The sequence below is a fragment of the Emys orbicularis genome, chromosome 11 (assembly GCF_028017835.1).
Source record: "Emys orbicularis isolate rEmyOrb1 chromosome 11, rEmyOrb1.hap1, whole genome shotgun sequence".
NCBI classification, from domain to species: Eukaryota; Metazoa; Chordata; order Testudines; family Emydidae; genus Emys; species Emys orbicularis.
In genome coordinates this window covers 69725113-69742317 of record NC_088693.1, presented here as the reverse complement: position 1 = coordinate 69742317, position 17205 = coordinate 69725113, and the positions used below count along the sequence as shown (strand labels likewise).

The 17205-nt window shown below is 46.3% G+C and overlaps 1 protein-coding gene across 1 annotated transcript in view; it reads right to left on the bottom strand.

Moving 5' to 3' along the window:
- The window catches only part of COL6A3 (collagen type VI alpha 3 chain), an 86350-nt gene that overhangs the window by 14907 nt on the left and 54238 nt on the right, over positions 1-17205 (bottom strand). The window contains exons 37-41 of the mRNA XM_065413388.1: positions 16128-16826; positions 13751-13853; positions 10688-11130; positions 7518-7781; positions 4523-4606 (exon numbers count right to left, since the gene is read on the bottom strand). Coding sequence (XP_065269460.1) covers positions 4523-4606; positions 7518-7781; positions 10688-11130; positions 13751-13853; positions 16128-16826 — 1593 coding nt within the window. The remainder of the gene's footprint in view (positions 1-4522; positions 4607-7517; positions 7782-10687; positions 11131-13750; positions 13854-16127; positions 16827-17205) is intronic.

The following is a 17205-nucleotide window of genomic DNA, read 5'->3' as shown; positions in this document are numbered from 1 at the left end:
TTTTGTTTTTGCATAGGTTTGCAGGAAATGTGCTATGCTTGTACGTGCCTCTACCTAGCCTAGGACATAAGCGCCAAATCAGTGCAATGTAGTAGTCAGGGGCAGACCAGAGCATGGTGAAAGTGCCAGAACAGTGTAAAACATTTCACTGCCCAAGTGAAATCAGGGACATTACTGTTTGCCATGGTTTCATGATAAAACAAAACAATTTTTTGGCCTAATTTCAATATTTGTCAAAACCCGATTTCTCCGGGCCGGACTGTGAGCTCCATGCTCCAATGGTGAGCAGTTATTCACAGGAGTGGTTAATGGAAACTACCTGTGCAAATAACAGCTCATCAGGGGTTCACAGTCTGGCCCTCTCTAAGCAAAACCCCCAGAAACCAGGGATATTGGGGGGGGGTCACAGGGATTGCGCTGAATTGAGCGAAACGTCGGACTGGGATGTCGTTTTGCAGTAGATGTAAGATTTCATGATCCTCTCCAGTTTGCTACCAAGCAGATCTCAGCAGAAAAACACAGCACAGGGGTAGTCCGTGTCAGCTCATCCGTTACTGAGGGGCAAGTCATGGGCCAGGCTGTGCCGCTTTATGTAAGCTGGGTAATTCTGTACTCCAGGAGCAGCCCTATTGTTTTTAATGGAACCGTTCACTGAGTAAGGTTGCTCCTCTGTGGGCAAGGGTGGCATGAGCTGGCTCAGAGATGCCCATGTCCGAGGGCACAAGGATTCCCTGTGTGCACCAATGCAGAAGAGAGCCACAATGCAGCTGCTAATGCTCTCTGGGGACAGTGTGTGGGGTTGGGATTGGGAGGAGGAGGACATTTCTAGCACTGATGGCAATGCTGGACAGCCCAAAGGGACCAGGATGGGGATGAGGGCTGATCAACACCACCTCCAGCCAGTGGCAGCAGGAAACACACCCTGCACCTTTTCAACAGGCCTAGCAAGTATCGCTTTGGGAAGCCCCCAGCTTCCCTGTGGCATTATGCCGTATGCAGTCACGGTGGTTCCCACCCACCTCTGCTTGGACAATACACCCCCATTGCACGCGCTCTGAGGAATAACTGGGCCGTCAGTCGGAGTTGGACATTTGTCTATGGCAGGAATCATGTGGTAGTGGTGTCAGTTTAGAGATCGCTGAGGTTTTCTATCTTGGCAGAAAGCATGAAATACAGTGTGGGCTCAAGTACCATAGCAAGAAATTCCTCAGTACTCCAGGTGGCTAAAACCCTATGAAGCCACTGAGATACCAAGTCAGGGAGGCTAAAGAAGCCAGCTTCCCTGGAAGGTCAGTGGGAGTAGTGTGACTAATTCCCTTAAGCTCCTCAGATAACCGTGTAGTCTGGAATTTCAAAGGGAAAATTAACTTAAAACCCTGTCTTCTTAAGCGGAGAGTTCCAGGAGTAAGCTGTCATTTTCAAGTGTTCCGAATCGGTGGTGTTTCTGTGAGCGAATGGTGGTTGGATTTTCTTGGGTTTTCTCTGAGATCTCTAGATAGGGATTGTTTGCTTGCTGTGGCCCAGTCCTGCTCCAGTTTACAGCAGTGGGAAGTCTGCTGCGGTTTTTAATGGGAGCAGGCTTGGACTCGAAGGGTCCTGCGCTCTGAAGTGTGTATTCAAAAACCTATTTGCTTTGGCATGAGTTTTGGGTTTAAAGTACATTTTTTTAAAAACTCGTTGATTTCATAAGGTCTGACTTAAATAACTGAAGATTCAAGTATTTTACTTAGAGTCTGCAGTTCTTGCTCAGGCAAAAATCCCATTCCCTTTAATAGGAGTTTGAGTGCAGGGTTTGGCCCTTACTTTGAACACGTGCCTCTTTTCCGTGCCAAATAACTGACACACAAGCTTGTATGCAGGTTAAGGTTGCGTAACCCAGTATTTCCAGTATGCTATTCTGGTTAATGTCTTAAGTGCCTGGATGGAATCCAGATAAGCTTATGACACTTTATGAACTACTGAACTCTTTATCAAACGGCAGGTTTCCTCCAGATCACTAGCTACTGGAAACCTGGGCTCCCCTGGTACCACGACACTCTAAGCAACACATTTCCTAGTCCTCTGAGAGCCTGTATCAATTCCATAGGCACACATGATTAGCTATTGTATTGTGTATAATTTATGTATTTTGATTCTGTTTTGTTCCGTATATCAACCCTTAAGCATTCCCGCGGTACACTGTACGTCCTATGAAGTCACACGTGGACACATAGATGTATAGTGCACCAGACATCTTGTGCTGCTGTTTTGGAAGGTGTGACAAACAAAGGGTTAAACGTGTAGACAAGGGCTGGTGCTCTCAGAGTAGCTGTGTCATTCCAGGTGAAGGACCATGGAGGGGGTGGGGAAAGAAAATGGAGATGGTTCACACACAGACAGTGGAAATGATGGAAGATAGCAAATGAAGAGAGGAATGTACTTTGAAGGAATCATTCAGTGCATTACAGCCAATCTCAGGCTAGGTCTACACTACCCGCCTGAATCGGCGGGTAGAAATCGATCTCTTGGGGATCGACTTATCGCGTCTCGTCAGGACGCGACAATCGATCCCCGAATCGACGCGCTTACTCCACCAGCGGAGGTGGGAGTAAGCGCCGTCGACTGGGAGCCGCGGCAGTCGATTTTGCCGCCGTCCTCACAACAGGGTAAGTCGGATCTGATACGTCGAATTCAGCTACGCTATTCGCGTAGCTGAATTTGCGTATCTTAAATCGACCCCCCCCCCCCGTAGTGTAGATGTAGCCTCAGCAATGGCGCGTCGTCCAAACAAAGAAATGAAATATTTCTATTCTGGAGCCAGCAAGTTCAAAGTGCTGCAGCTGAGCAGTGCGATTGAAATGCAATGGTAGTTAGACACACTGCACCCACAATGAGATTGTCCCTCCCCACCCCTCCCCCATACCCGGGTTAACGGTAGGAACGCTAGCAACGATGTTCCTAGGAGTCCTAGTCCTTCACAGCACCCGGGGAAGTGTGTGTAAACCGGTGTGTGTAAAAAATCACTTGAATAAACTCAATCTGGTTTAAAGAACAGGGGCCATATTTCACCCTCATGTACATCCAGGCAAACCCCATTGACCTCAGTGGGGTTGTGTGGGTTGGCCCAAGAACTTCCTAATTCCCATTAGAAATTAATGAGAATCTGGCACCCAAACCCCCTAGCCAGCTCTGAAAATCTCACCCTCCAGGTCTGCATTTTTAATTCAAATTCACAGAACCTATTTTCAAAGAAAATGGTGTTAAGGTAGCAATAAGGTCTTAACAAGACAAAGGTTACAAACCTCAGGATTACAGTTCAGACTGGGAGCCAGGTCCTCTGCCGATGGAAAACAGTGCCGCCCCAATGACTGCAATGAAACTATGCTGCTTTCCATGAGTTGAGGGTCCAGAGCTCCCTCATTTGTGAATCAGGTGTTACAGCCAGGGGGCTGAGATCAGTGCTAGCTGAGGTGTAACTGATCACATTAGGTGCAATCAGGTGTTTAACGTTCTCTTTTTTTGGGGGGGGGGGTAGCCTTAATGTAATATCTTTATGGTCATTTAAAACAAAGTGGAGGAGCCATTATAGGTATTAATTATTACAATGGTTACATGTTAATAACAAATGTTAATAATAAACACATTGTTAATCACTGAATAGGATCTGCTTACTTGCTCATTAATGGTTTAGTACAATAAACCACTGATGCCATGGTGGAAGAAATGAAGAGGAAGGTGGGCAGGTGGTAGGACTTACAACGTGAGGGAAGCTTACTAAACCAACTCAAAAGGTCACATGACCATTCTTCATAGGATTCCTGGGAAATCTTTCACTTTTGCTCCCCAGTAGGCCACAGAATCTTGGGTAGAGCTCTGTGTTACACCCAGGAGCCAAGTGAACCAAACATCTAATGGTTCATTCCTTCTCCAGTCTGACACTCCAGTACAATGGTGCAGTGTGTCATAGAGCATCCTGCACCAATTACACCTTCAAGTCAGAAAGGGAGGGTGTCAGGAGAACAGTACAGAACAGCTAATGGGGTTATGCCTGGGATCGGCCTAAGAGCCGGATTGTGCCAGGCTTACTTATATGGGGACTGATCCAAAGGCCCCTGAAACTGAAGGAAAGAATCCTATTGACTTCAATGGGTTTTGGACCAGGCCCAGGGTGTCGTACCTCACTCCCTGAGCAGTCATATTGAAATCAATGTGACTTTCTGCAGAGTAAGGTCCTGCTCTGGGTCAGGCAGGCCAGCAGAATCTGGCCCTGAATGAACAGAACTTTTCCAGCTCTTTGCACCTTAACTGCCTGAGGAAATAATTTCATTCATAACAGAAATAAAGGGCCAGATCCTCTGCTGGTGGAAATCATCTTAGCTTCACTGATTTCCAAGCAGTTTACCCTAGGATCTGATCAAGGCCCACTGAAGTCTATTGACTTCAATGGAGCTAGAGCAAACTCTAGCGGAGGACCTAGTACAGTCGCAACACAGGTAATTATGGAACCTACTGCTCCCATACTGCTAAGTGCATTGCTACTCACCTATTTCTGGCTGTTCCCAGGGCTCAGTATTCACCATCAGATTAGCAGTCGCTACTGAATGTGCCTTGGACACCGGCATACTTTCTGTAAGAGCAAAACCAAATGGAATGATCAGCCAAAGGGGAAAAAAAATCCTAGAGCAACACATGTAGCTAAAGGAAATCCAACACCACCTCCCCTAGCAACTTGTCCAGGCCAGCCACCTGTCTTCTATTTCTTTCCTACTAGAAATCTACTGTCTGGATCAGGAATTGTGCTTGTCAACCGGACACAGCCTTGATCATACTGATTATGGAAGGAATGGAATAAGAGTTGGCAAACAAAATGTGCTAGTGTGGGGAGGGAGAGCTGCTGCAATGTTCAGAGCTGGTTTTGTTTGCATAAATACATAAACTCTAGAAATGTGTATTGGCTGCAGCTGAGACAATGAGTAACTCATGTCAGAGTAACTGTGTTTGGGATTCATTTTTCTCCCTCCAGCAACTATGCTAACAGGATGGGCTGCTTTATTCTGTATTATAACAAAGACGGTGTTTATGCATAAGTGATTACGTTGGGCCAGATCACACCATCCCGGGGAAAAAATCCCACTGTCGGGGATTCCTGGGGAGCAAGTCTCCATAAAAATCCTTTAATGGCGATTCCCCCTGACTGTTCTATTGGGGAGTCTGGAAACCCCTAGCAAGGTCCATGGGGCCTGCTCTCAAACTCCAGGATCCCCCGGGATCTGCACAGAGGCCCTGCTCTGGTCCCTAGTACCCCACTACACAGTTGCTGGTAGCACAGGCCCAATGTAAGTGCACTACCAAGAACTCTCTCCTGGATACAACTGCTCCCAGGACTTTTGGAGTGGAGGGGAGATCAATCTCCACAAGGCATGCTGCCTTATGCATCTATACTCCTTCTCCCCCGCCCCCCATAGTACAGATTCCAAACCCCCCTTCCACAAGGTTGGGAGGAAGGAAGGGGATGGTGCCCAAAAGTAGCTAACACTGATAGGTTTCTTTCTGCATAGGACGGGGTGATTCACATGTGGATTTGGGTTGAGAGGGGAGATGATCCCACCCAGTGGGCCAAATACTCAGTTGGTGTAAATCAGTGCTGCCTCATCAGTTCCAATGGAGCTATGCCAATGTACAACAGCTGAGCATGCTGTCGGTCCCCCTCCCCCCAGTGCAATTTGCAGTTCCCAGATGCGGTAGCAGTTATACAGTGTGACAAAGTTCCTCCTCTATCTTGGTGGGTCCTGTGCTTATTGGTGGATTTTCTTGCCTCAGAGATTCACCATGTGGGTTGGGGAACAGCCCAGAAATCTTCCCCTCTGGAAGAACCCACAGTCCAGGTCAATTGGGAGGTTTGGGGGGAACCCGGGCCCGCCCTCTACTCCGGGTTCCAGCCCAGGGCCCTGTGGACTGCCGCTGTCTATAGTGCCTCCTGTAACAGCTGCATGACAGCTACAACTCCCTGGGCTACTTCCCCATGGCCTCCTCCAAACACCTTCCTTATTCTCACCACAGGACCTTTGTCCTGGTTTCTGATAATGCTTGTGCTCCTCAGTCCTCCAGCAGCACACCCTCTCACTCTCAGCTCCTTGCGCCTCTTGCTCCCAGCTCCTCACACTCGCACCACAAACTGAAGTGAGCTCCTTTTTAAAGCCCAGGTGCCCTGATTAGCCTGCCTTAATTGATTCTAGCAGCTTCTTCTTAATTGGCTCCAGGTGTCCTAATTAGCCTGCCTGCCTTAACTGGTTCTAGCAGGTTCCTGATTACTCTAGTGCAGCCCCTGCTCTGGTCACTCAGGGAACAGAAAACTACTCATCCAGTGACCAGTATATTTGCCCTCTACCAGACTCCTGTACCCCACTGGTCTGGGTCTGTCACAACAGCTGCTTTGATGATAACATTTGTGCTGAATGTAATCAGGGATACATAGACCTTGTCAAGCCCAAACTCTCCTGGAAAAGGCCTTTCTTCACAATGGAAGTTTCCACCAAACTGGGTTTTGCCCAAAGTGTAACAGCAGTCAAGAGGACTGGTTCAATAACGATCCTCAGGCAGAAAGACACAGCCCTCTCCATAAATTCTTCAGCAGTGTTTCTGTGGGAAGGGTTGTTTTTCAAAGTATGGGCGTATGCAGGCAGCAGCGATAGGGGGAATCCTTTTACTAGGCATCCTAGCTTCTAATTCAGTTCATGCAAATGCCTCTTCTTCGGGCTGACGTCTTTTCTGAACATTCTGGTGGGTGAACTGATTGCTCGCAAAGGTAAGCAACTGCGACAAGCGTGATCCAAAAACCACTGAAATAAATGGAAAGCCTCCCGATGACTCCAGTGGGCCTTGGGAGAGGCTCTACCAGCACTAGAGTGAGCCAGTCATGGAGCTGGCAGGCACAGGGCAATCTTCCCCACACTGCTCTGCCAATGCACCTCAGTACTGAGCGGCAAAAAGCTTGGGCTTATCCTGAATAGCCACCGCCGACTGCGCCAAAATGTTTGGTGGTTTTCATGAGTTACCTACATGTGGATTTGAGTTTGGGTCTCCAGAGGACTAACCTGCTGCTTAATCCCCTCTGAATGGACCCATATAATATGTTATACTAGGACAGTTGGGAAGCTGAGCTATTTTGATACTGAAGGCCTGAGTCAAAGATCAGGGCCCCATTGTGCTAGGGGCTGTACACACAATAAGAAACAAATACCTCTTTGGGGAATGGCCTAATTCCATTGAAATCTTCATCAATTTAACTGAGTTGAAATGACAACTTGTATTTGCTGTTGCAAACAATTTCTGTTTGCCACTGCACTACAGACCAGGCTGCTGCACTGAGAGGTGGAATGCAAGACATATGGTTACACACTGAGCGTTATCAAGGCATGAATCATCATAATCATCACCAAATAACTCTCCATTGTTTGTGATTTTTTCCATTTAATGTTTTCAACATCTTCCCTGGAAAAAATGTTTATTCCATCCCACATGCCCAGAAAGACACTTACTTGTGCTGAATGTTCCCATGTAGGTTACTTTGACTTGTGATTTGTGGTACCCGGTAATTGCTACCTGGTATTTCTGCCCGCTTCTAAGCCCTCCGATCACCCGTTCAGTGCTGGTTAAGTTTAGCTTCAGGACTAGAGAGTGGTCCTGTGTGGAGGTGATGGAGATGTCAAAGAAGTCGACGGTCTGGGGTTCAGGGTTCACCCAGCGTAGCTTAGCGCTGTTCTCAGTGATGTCAGTGATCTGGATTTCACTCTCCACTTTAACTGCAGTGCAACACAAACTAAAGTCAGGGGCTTCGAAGAGAAAAGCTGCAGGGAGGGTTTGGTGCATAAGGAATTCTAGTCCAATTAGCTGTTCCTGAGGAGGAGGATGGGAAGGTTAACCAAGGCTTTAATTATCACCGTATGGAACAGATTATAGAATACTACAGCCAATATTTTCAAAAGTGAGTTTCAGAGGGTGGATGTGCTGCCCTTCCTAAAACTCAGGGCCCTTCAAGGGGTGCCAAGTTGGGCACCCAAAAATTGAGACACCCCAAATTCCTGGTCACTTGTGAAAATCTTGGTTGAAATGCCATGTATGGTATAGTACCATGGTTCTGAACTGAATTTTTAAAGATGCTCTATAGAAAATGAATCATGCTCTTTAATTCACACTTGGAAACTGCTTTAGTCAGTGTTTCTCAAGTATCTCATGTTTGTTCATTAAGAAAGAACTCTTGATCCTTGCCCACCCCATTGTGGGACCAGAAAAAATCAATGGATAGTGCAACCATGATGAGTTGAGTGCTCAAAAAAGGACATGGTTTGAGGAGCCCATGGAGACTGCAAGGGATGTGCAATGAGAGGGCTTAATCTGGACTGCTGCAGTAGGGTTTGAGAGGCCTGCGCAAATGAGGGAATAGTCAGGGCTGGTAGATCTGTGATTATGTGGCCAAAATATCCCCACAGAAATGGGGCAGGAGGACAGTAGCTGCAGATACCACTGCAGCTCTGTGAAGGCTGCTTCACGCCTTAGGGTCTGCTGCTGAGCTACAGTCTTGGAGGAAGATTGCCCCATGACCACAGCAGAACAGCCCCAGCCCTTCCCTAGGGCTAGTCTACACTTAAAATGCTACAGCAGCACTGAAACAGAAGTGTTTGGGTGTAGACTATACTTATGCCAATGGGAGGAGTTCTCCTGTTCGTGTAGGTGATCCACCTCCCGGAGAGGCGGTAGCTAGGTCAGCAGAAGAACTCTTCCATCAACCTAGCGCTGTCTACAAGGTGATTTAGGTCAATTTAACTACACTGCTCAGGGGTGTGGATTTTTCACAACCTTGAGTGATGTAGCTATGCCGACCTAATTTTCTAGTATAGACCAGACCCTATTCTGCTCTCTCCAGCTTACTTATAGGTACCAGGGTTAGAGCTTAAAAAAAGAAAGCACGTAGTGCCATGTGTTACTTCAACTCCTCAAAATCAGCAATTCAGTTCTAAATGGCACAATATTTCTTCAATACTTTTCATTCACATACACATAATTTTCTTTCTAGAGACAATACTAGAGCTGGGTGGAGCTGCAAAAACCTATTTCTGAATGTTTCGTTGACTAAAAGATGCGAATTGGCTTTTCCACACTCATTGGCACCAGCAACATTTTTTGTTCATAAGAAAGTTCACGGAAAGCGGACTCTTGGGAAACCTTGAACACAAATATTATCATGTGAAGGTCAGTGGCAGAAATGTTCATGTGAGCACTGAAACATTGCTGCTTTCCCTCTTCCTCTTTATAAAAATTTCCATCACCCAGCTATCCGATGTGACACGTGACCAAATCACGGTCCATGTAGAAAAATAGTGACTAGTCAAAGACATCTTCAAAGCAAACAATCCTCCCACAAACTGAAATATGTTTGTATGAAGTTCCTAGCAATTACAAATGGCAAACAAATCTGCAAACACCAGCGGGCCACATTATAAGCTGGCATGGCTCCATTGACTTCTGAGTTATACACCTCTACCCCGATATAACACGAATTTGGATCTAACACAGTAAAGCAGCGCTCCCGGGGGGGGGCAGGGCTGCGCACTCCGGCGGATCAAAGCAAGGTCGATATAACGCAGTGTCACCTATAACGCGGTAAGATTTTTGGCTCCCGAGGACAGAGTTATATCGGGGTAGAGGTGTACCAGCTGAAGCCCTAGCCCAATGTCCACCCAAGGGTAATTTATAAACAGAAAATAGGTCTAAATGAGTCAAATTATTTGCAATGAAGAGTTTGCCTAGCTCTGGATAAAACTATGATAGACTGTTGGATAAAACCGTCAGAAAACTGGCTGAAAACTCCATGAGACTGTGTCTCCTCTGCAAGCTGATGAAAAAGTTGACCCCTAATGAAAGTGTAACCGTATATTTACATGGAGATATGTGTTTTCTGCAAACATTTAGTGTACATCTGCCATATGTTCTTTGTTACTTGTGTCACTGAAAAGTAAAGACTTGTGCAATCCCTGGACAAAAGCATATGGTATAGCTCTTTTAAATTACCACTGCTCATGTAAGAGGCTTTATTTTCCCATATATGGTGCCAGCATTGGTTCTGTCTGCACAGACTGTGACATTTCCATTTAGTTGACTCAGAAGTCAAATGATCCTATACAGTGGCTATGTGCTTAACCACAATGGGCCAAATTCAGCCCTGCTGTAATGCTATTAAAGACCCTCAAGGTCAAGCCAATGGCATTACACCTATGACCCAGTAGTACTGGGTTGGACTGTATAGATCGTTTACTATATTTATTCTATCTAAACCACTGAGAATCAACAATGCATTTGAATGAAGAAATATCTTTTATATAGTATAAATTCTCTCTAGTCTCTGATTCATTCATAGCCACGCAATCCCACCAAATCTTTGTGGGAGTTTCCAGGCACAGAAGTTGGGGCAGATCTCCCGCTGGTGTAAATCAACAAAGCTCCATTGAAGTCAATAAAATTTTACCACTTTACACCAGTAGAGGATCTGGCCCTCTAGACACTTTTTAATGAATATAGTCCTTTCTAAGACCAACAGCATTGAGTTTTTATTTCCCAGTATTTTAAAAAGTGAGCACTGAATTTTATTGCTCACACCCTGGATCACAGCCCATCTTCTAAAAAAGGGAAGACCAGGGAATACAGTACATACCTGCTGGTTTGTCTGTAGCAGCTGTACTTGCACTGGGAGTTGGAGTTGTACGTGCACCGGGAGTTGTGTTTGCAGTTGTCGTTGTAGCTTTACGAGCACTGGTAGTTGTGTTTGCAGTTGTCGTTGTAGCTTTACGAGCACTGGTAGTTGTGTTTGCAGTTGTCGTTGTAGCTTTACGAGCACTGGTAGTTGTGTTTGTAGTTGTAGCTTTACGAGCACTGGTAGTTGTGTTTGCAGTTGTCGTTGTAGCTTTACGAGCACTGGTAGTTGTGTTTGTAGTTGTAGCTTTACGAGCACTGGTAGCTGTGTTTGCAGTTGTCGTTGTAGCTTTACGAGCACTGGTAGTTGCGCTTGCAGTTGTAGTTGTAGCTTTACGAGCACTGGTAGTTGCGCTTGTAGTTGTAGTTGTAGGTGCACTTGTCGTCACATTGTTTGCAACATATCTGTTTAAACAAAAACAGTTGTTACAGCTCGGTATATTTTTCTATTTAACATAAAATGTAGCTGTACCAGGCAATAACATCTTTATTCATGTTATACTAGAATTCTGGAGGTAGAAGGACTAATAAAAGTCCACTAAGTCAATGGGAATCTTTCCATGGACTTCCCTGTGCTGTAGACTGTGCCTATAGAGAAATGAAAAGCTGGTGGATTTCTGCCAAACAGCTGAACGCTACGCCTAAGTACTATCATGGCCGGCACATTACAAGTTCTGTTAGTAAGTAGGCCATTAATTAGATAGCACTGTAAGTATCCTATAGTACAGAGGTGGGGAAACTATGGTCTGCGGGCCACATCTGGCCCTCAGCTCCTACCAGGGAGCGGGGTCGGGGGGTTGCCGGCATGACCCCCCCCCCCTCCGGCTCCTAGGTAGTACACGGAGGCATGGCCAGGCGGCTCTGTGTGCTTCCCTGTCTGCAGGCACCTCCCCCACAGCTCCCATTGGTCACGGTTCCCAGCCAATGGGAGCTGCAGGGGTGGCGCCTGCAGACAGGGAAGCGTGCAGAGCCGCCTGGCCACGACTCGGAGCCAGAGTGGGAAGATGCTTCCGGGAGCTGCTTGTGGTAAGCGCCGCCCAGAGCCTGCACCCCTGAGCCCCCCCCCACCCCGTGACCCAATCCCCTGCTACAGCCCTGATCCCCTTCCCGCCCACCAAACCCCTCGGTCCCAGCCCAGAACCCCTTCTTGTACCCCAAGCTCCTCATCCCCAGCCCCACCCCAGAGTCTATACCCCCAGCCAGAACCCTCACCCCCCCAGTGCCCCAACAGCCTGCCCCATCCCTGATCCCCCTCCCACCCTCCGAAACCATTGGTCCTAGCCCGGAGCACCCTCCTGCACCCAAAATCCTCATCCCCAACCCCACCCCAGAGCCTATACCCCCAGCCAGAACCCTCACCCCCACCATGCCCGAACAGCCTGCCCCATCCCAGATCTCCCTCCCGCCTTCCGAATCCCTTGGTCCCAACCTGGAGCACCCTCCTGCACCCAAACCCCTCATCCCTAGCCTCACCCCAGAGCCCGCACCCCCAGCCAGAGCCCTCACCCCCCCGTGCCCGAACAGCCTGCCCCATCCCTGATCCCCCTCCCACCCTCCGAACCCCTCGGTCCCAACCTGGAGCCCCCTCCTGCACCCCAAACCCCTCAACCCCAGTGCCCCCCACGCCCCAACCCGGAGCCCCCTCCCGCACCCTGAACTCCTCATTTCTGGCCCCACCCCAGAGCCCGCACCCCCAGCCAGAGCCCTCACCCCCTCCTGCACCCCTACCCCCAATTTTGTTAGTATTCATGGCCTGCCATACAATTTCTATACCCCAATGTGGCCCTCAGGCCAAAAAGTTTGCCCACCCCTGCTATAATATAAGCTTTTTAAAAGAAATTCATTTTTCTCATTTTCAAACATACCTGTTCTGGTTTTTATATCCTGTCTATCACCATACAAGCTGAATCATCTTGCCACACATAGATTCATAACAATGTAGGGCTGGAAGGGACCTCGAGCGATTATCTACTCCATCCCCACCCCCCCATGGTGAGGCAGGACCAAGTATACCTAGCCCATACTTTAGGGCATGATTGTGGTATGAGAGAGGGCAATAACCCTTACCATACACAACATCCCATGATAGCACAATCATTTTAGTGGTAATTTACAATGATGCCAGTGAAGTAAGAGAAAGAGGCACAATTAACCGATGAATAGTGAGGTATATTAGGCTCAATCTTGCTTGCTCTGTACCTGGAATTCTCATTGATGTTACTGGGATTTTGATGAAGAGAGAACCTGGAGGATGGGTCCATTGACATGACTTGTAAATTTAACATCAAATCTGTTTACGAAAATCCAGGACCAAGATTTTCCAAAGATGCTAATCATAGCGAGTGTCTTACTTTTGGGGTGTCCAACTTCAGTGAGACCCCCTAAAGCAGCGTTAACCAAAGTGTGTAGCATGCCCCTTAAGGGAGTGCAAAGCACTAGCTGGAGCAGGAGATGTATACATTGAGAGGGGTCAGCTTTTAACAACACATGGCCAGGTCGAACGGGAGTGTGACTGGTTTCATTTTCCTGAAGCAGGGGATCAGCTTTCAAAAGTTTGGGAAACGCTATCTAAGAAGGGCCTGATGTTTAGACATAGGGTGACCAGACAGCAAGTGTGAAAATCGGGACCGGGGTGGAGGGTAATAGGAGCCTATATAAGAAAAATACCCCAAAATCAGGACTGTCCCTATAAAATCGGGACATCTGGTCACCCTATTTAGACAGTGCTGAGCAACTGGTCTCTGTAAAGGAGGTCTCTTTGGGGTGGGTCAAGTTGAGCACCCAAAACCACCAATCACTTTTGGAAATCTTGGTCCAAATGAGGAATCAAAATTATCTAAAGACATAGATGTGCTTCTCCGTTGCTACAGCACTAAGGACAACAGGCTGCCTGAACACTTCGATGCCCTGTGGGAAGATCCAGGGTTCAGTTTAATTCAGTATTACAAGGAATATGAAGACAGTGCTTGTCCCTCAGAGATTTGGCTTCCAAAGCCCAATCTGTTGCAGACAAACTACTACTTACATTCGTTTTTGGCCAAATTTAGCAGAGCTCTTTGCTAACTGATCATCTTGGACCCAATCACATTGTTTCCGTATGTCTGGAGACAAGTAAAAAGAGTTTTCACCTAGAGAGAGAAACAGCTCAATGTGAAATGTTGTTTTTTAATAATGGTAATACCTTAAAAAAAAAGGATTCATCAACTCAGCATAACAATTATTTCATGTTAATTTACCCACATTGATCTCACTTTGGCCGCAAAAGACAGCGGCCCTGTTTTAGGTTGGAATGTTGTGTTAACAACTATATTATAATATCTCTGGCACCAGCTCCATTTGATCACTACAAAAAATTAAGCTGTTGCTTAAAATGGTATATTTATTATTTCAAGACAGCAACATCTCCACAGTGATCATAAGTTTTAGATTTATTTCAGGACAAATCACGAGAATACATTAGTTGAGCATATTTGTTGATGTCTAAACCATGCTGCACTTAAACAAAACCCGTGCGTTGAACATGTAATATTTTTCTGACAATTTAAAGGATGTAGGCCTCCTAGATGGAGAAAGCAAGCTGCAGAGTTCTAAACATATATTTTATTTCCAGGTGCCAAGACCGTATGATGGTGGTGGTAGTTGTGGAGTCTGTAGGGGAAAATCCCAACACTGACGCTTTGTTAGCCCAATGGGTTGCTTTTGGTACTGCAGCAGGCGGATTGTGTATTGTAGGAGAGGCAGTGTTGTGATGAACCCCGAGAGGGTTAACGTACACACACAAGAGCTAATGGCCTCAGCAAACCACCCAATTCTCTTCTCAGTGGCCAGATCCTCAGCTTGCATAAGTTGAAGTCAATGGTGAGTTATGACCATTTGCACCAGCTGAGGATCTGGCCAGTAGCATTATACTTGCTGACAGGCATTTCTGGTGCAACAGAGATTTGGTTTTCAAGGCACCTCTAAAGGAGCCATACACAGTAAGCTACCTCTGAATGACAAAGGGCTGAGAAAACTATTGGGATCTGAATCTTTGGCTAGCATGGTTTACATCACTAAACTCCTGAGCATTAAGCTCGGAGAACAGTAATTCCTCGTTTGACCTGTTCAAATATCATAAGAACATAAGAAAGGCCGTACTGGGTCAGACCAAAGGTCCATCCAGCCCAGTATCCTGTCTACCGACAGTGGCCAATGCCAGGTGCCCCAGAGGGAGTGAACCTAACAGGTAATGATCAAGTGATCTCTCTCCTGCCATCCATCTCCATCCTCTGACAAACAGAGGCTAGGGACACCATTCTTACCCATCCTGGCTAATAGCCATTTATGGACTTAGCCACCATGAATTTATCCAGTCCCCTTTTAAACATTGTTATAGTCCTAGCCTTCACAACCTCCTCAGGTAAGGAGTTCCACAAGTTGACTGTGTGCTGCGTGAAGAAGAACTTCCTTTTATTTGTTTTAAACCTGCTGCCTATTAATTTCATTTGGTGACCCCTAGTTCTTGTATTATGGGAATAAGTAAATAACTTTTCCTTATCCACTTTCTCAACATCACTCATGATTTTATATACCTCTATCATGTCCCCCCTTAGTCTTCTCTTTTCCAAACTGAAGAGTCCTAGCCTCTTTAATCTTTCCTCATATGGGACCCTCTCTAAACCCTTAATCATTTTAGTTGCTCTTTTCTGAACCTTTTCTAGTGCTAGAATATCTTTTTTGAGGTGAGGAGACCACATCTGTACACAGTATTCGAGATGTGGGTGTACCATGGATTTATATAAGGGCAATAATATATTCTCAGTCTTATTCTCTATCCCCTTTTTAATGATTCCTATCGCCAGGGTGGGGTGCTGGGGTAAAGAGGGAAGCATGCTTCGTGAGTTTCCAGCATGCTACGGGACAGCAAGAAACAAAGCTGCATTGGGCCTGCCCCTGAGAATCTCTGCAATCTCTGTGGTTCTTTGAGCCACCAAAGACTTAGTGTGACTAACGGTTTTGCACTGCCGAAAGCAGCCAGCCCAGAACTCCCTTTTTGTGGGACCAATTTGCATCTACAAGATGAAAGGATAAAAAAAGGTTCTAATTAGGGCTGACTCTAAATGGCAAAATGCAGATTCAGAGCCAAAGGGCTGAGCTGCCTAGATCCAGAGTTTTAATGTATGGACCTAGGTACCAGGCATCCTGATTGGTTCCAGAAGCAAACTTGCCTAACATCCTCAGCTGTTCAGATCTGCAGTTCAGGCTTTCGGCCCATCTCTAGTTAAAACCAAATAAGACAAAACAGCCATGCCAACAACTGCTAATTTTCTGTACTTTCATGCTGTCCCCATCTCCAGGCTGCACTATCATATTAACATTTGTATTCTTCCACTTTCCCCAGGCCTGTGCTATGTTCTACTTACTGCTGATAAACGACGGTAACAATTTCGCAAAGCGCAGTAAGGGCTCTTCATGCAGCTCAGACGGCTTCTCGACTAATTTGAAGAACACATCATTTGGCTCACTAGCCAAGCTGTAGATATTCTTGACGTTCACTTTCTTGCCGATGCCAAGTACCACGAAGAAGTACCCTCTGCATTTGGCACCCAGGATAACTCTTTCAAGGTGCTCAAGTTCTTGCTTTTTCACTTCTCCAGTCATCATCAAAACCAGGACTTTCAGATCCCTGGGGTTTGGTGCACTTTCGAAAACATGTCCCGTTGTGTATTTAATCGCACTTCCCAGAGCCCTGGTGCCATATAGCTGCACCATTTGGTTCTGAATGAAATCCATCATCTTGTCTTTGGACCCGTAATCTGTGAGGGACAGCTCTACTTTTACCGGCAATGAGTTTGAGTTGCTTTCGTATTCATAAGGAGCATGCTGGAGAACCGCCACTCTTGCGTGGTGCTGTGATGCCTTTGGATTAGAGCTGATCTCCAACTGATTTACTATGTAGGAAATGTACTTCTTCATCTCGTTGAACTGCGAAGGACTGGTGCTCTCGGAGCTATCCAGGAGGAATGCCATGTCAATGTCGACGTCTGTGGGGGCTGCCCTCCTGTCTCTGAAGAAAGGCCTTTGAGGACTAAAGCCACAGGTGGGATCAGGATCACATACATCTAGAAAAGAAATACATCCTGTTTCATAGGCACATCCTTAAGCTGATCATTCCTGGACATAGTTATTGTTTGATCTCATCAGAAAATCGGTTAGAACACAGATGTGGTCTCCCATAAATACTTTGGCGTGTCATATGCCTGGTAAAATAGTTTTGCTATAAAAGCAAATCAAATAATAGCTTTGCTTGTTTCCACACTGTTGGCATAAATTAAGCATTCGTTCCAGTAGCTGCAACTGAATCAATTACAATTTTCCTTAATTATATCATGTATCTATGTAGTAACATGCTCAAATTGTATTTATTCATCTACTGAACATATCTTTTATATAGCTATTACAATCTAATTCCCTCATCATATGAAATACTACCAAGGCTTG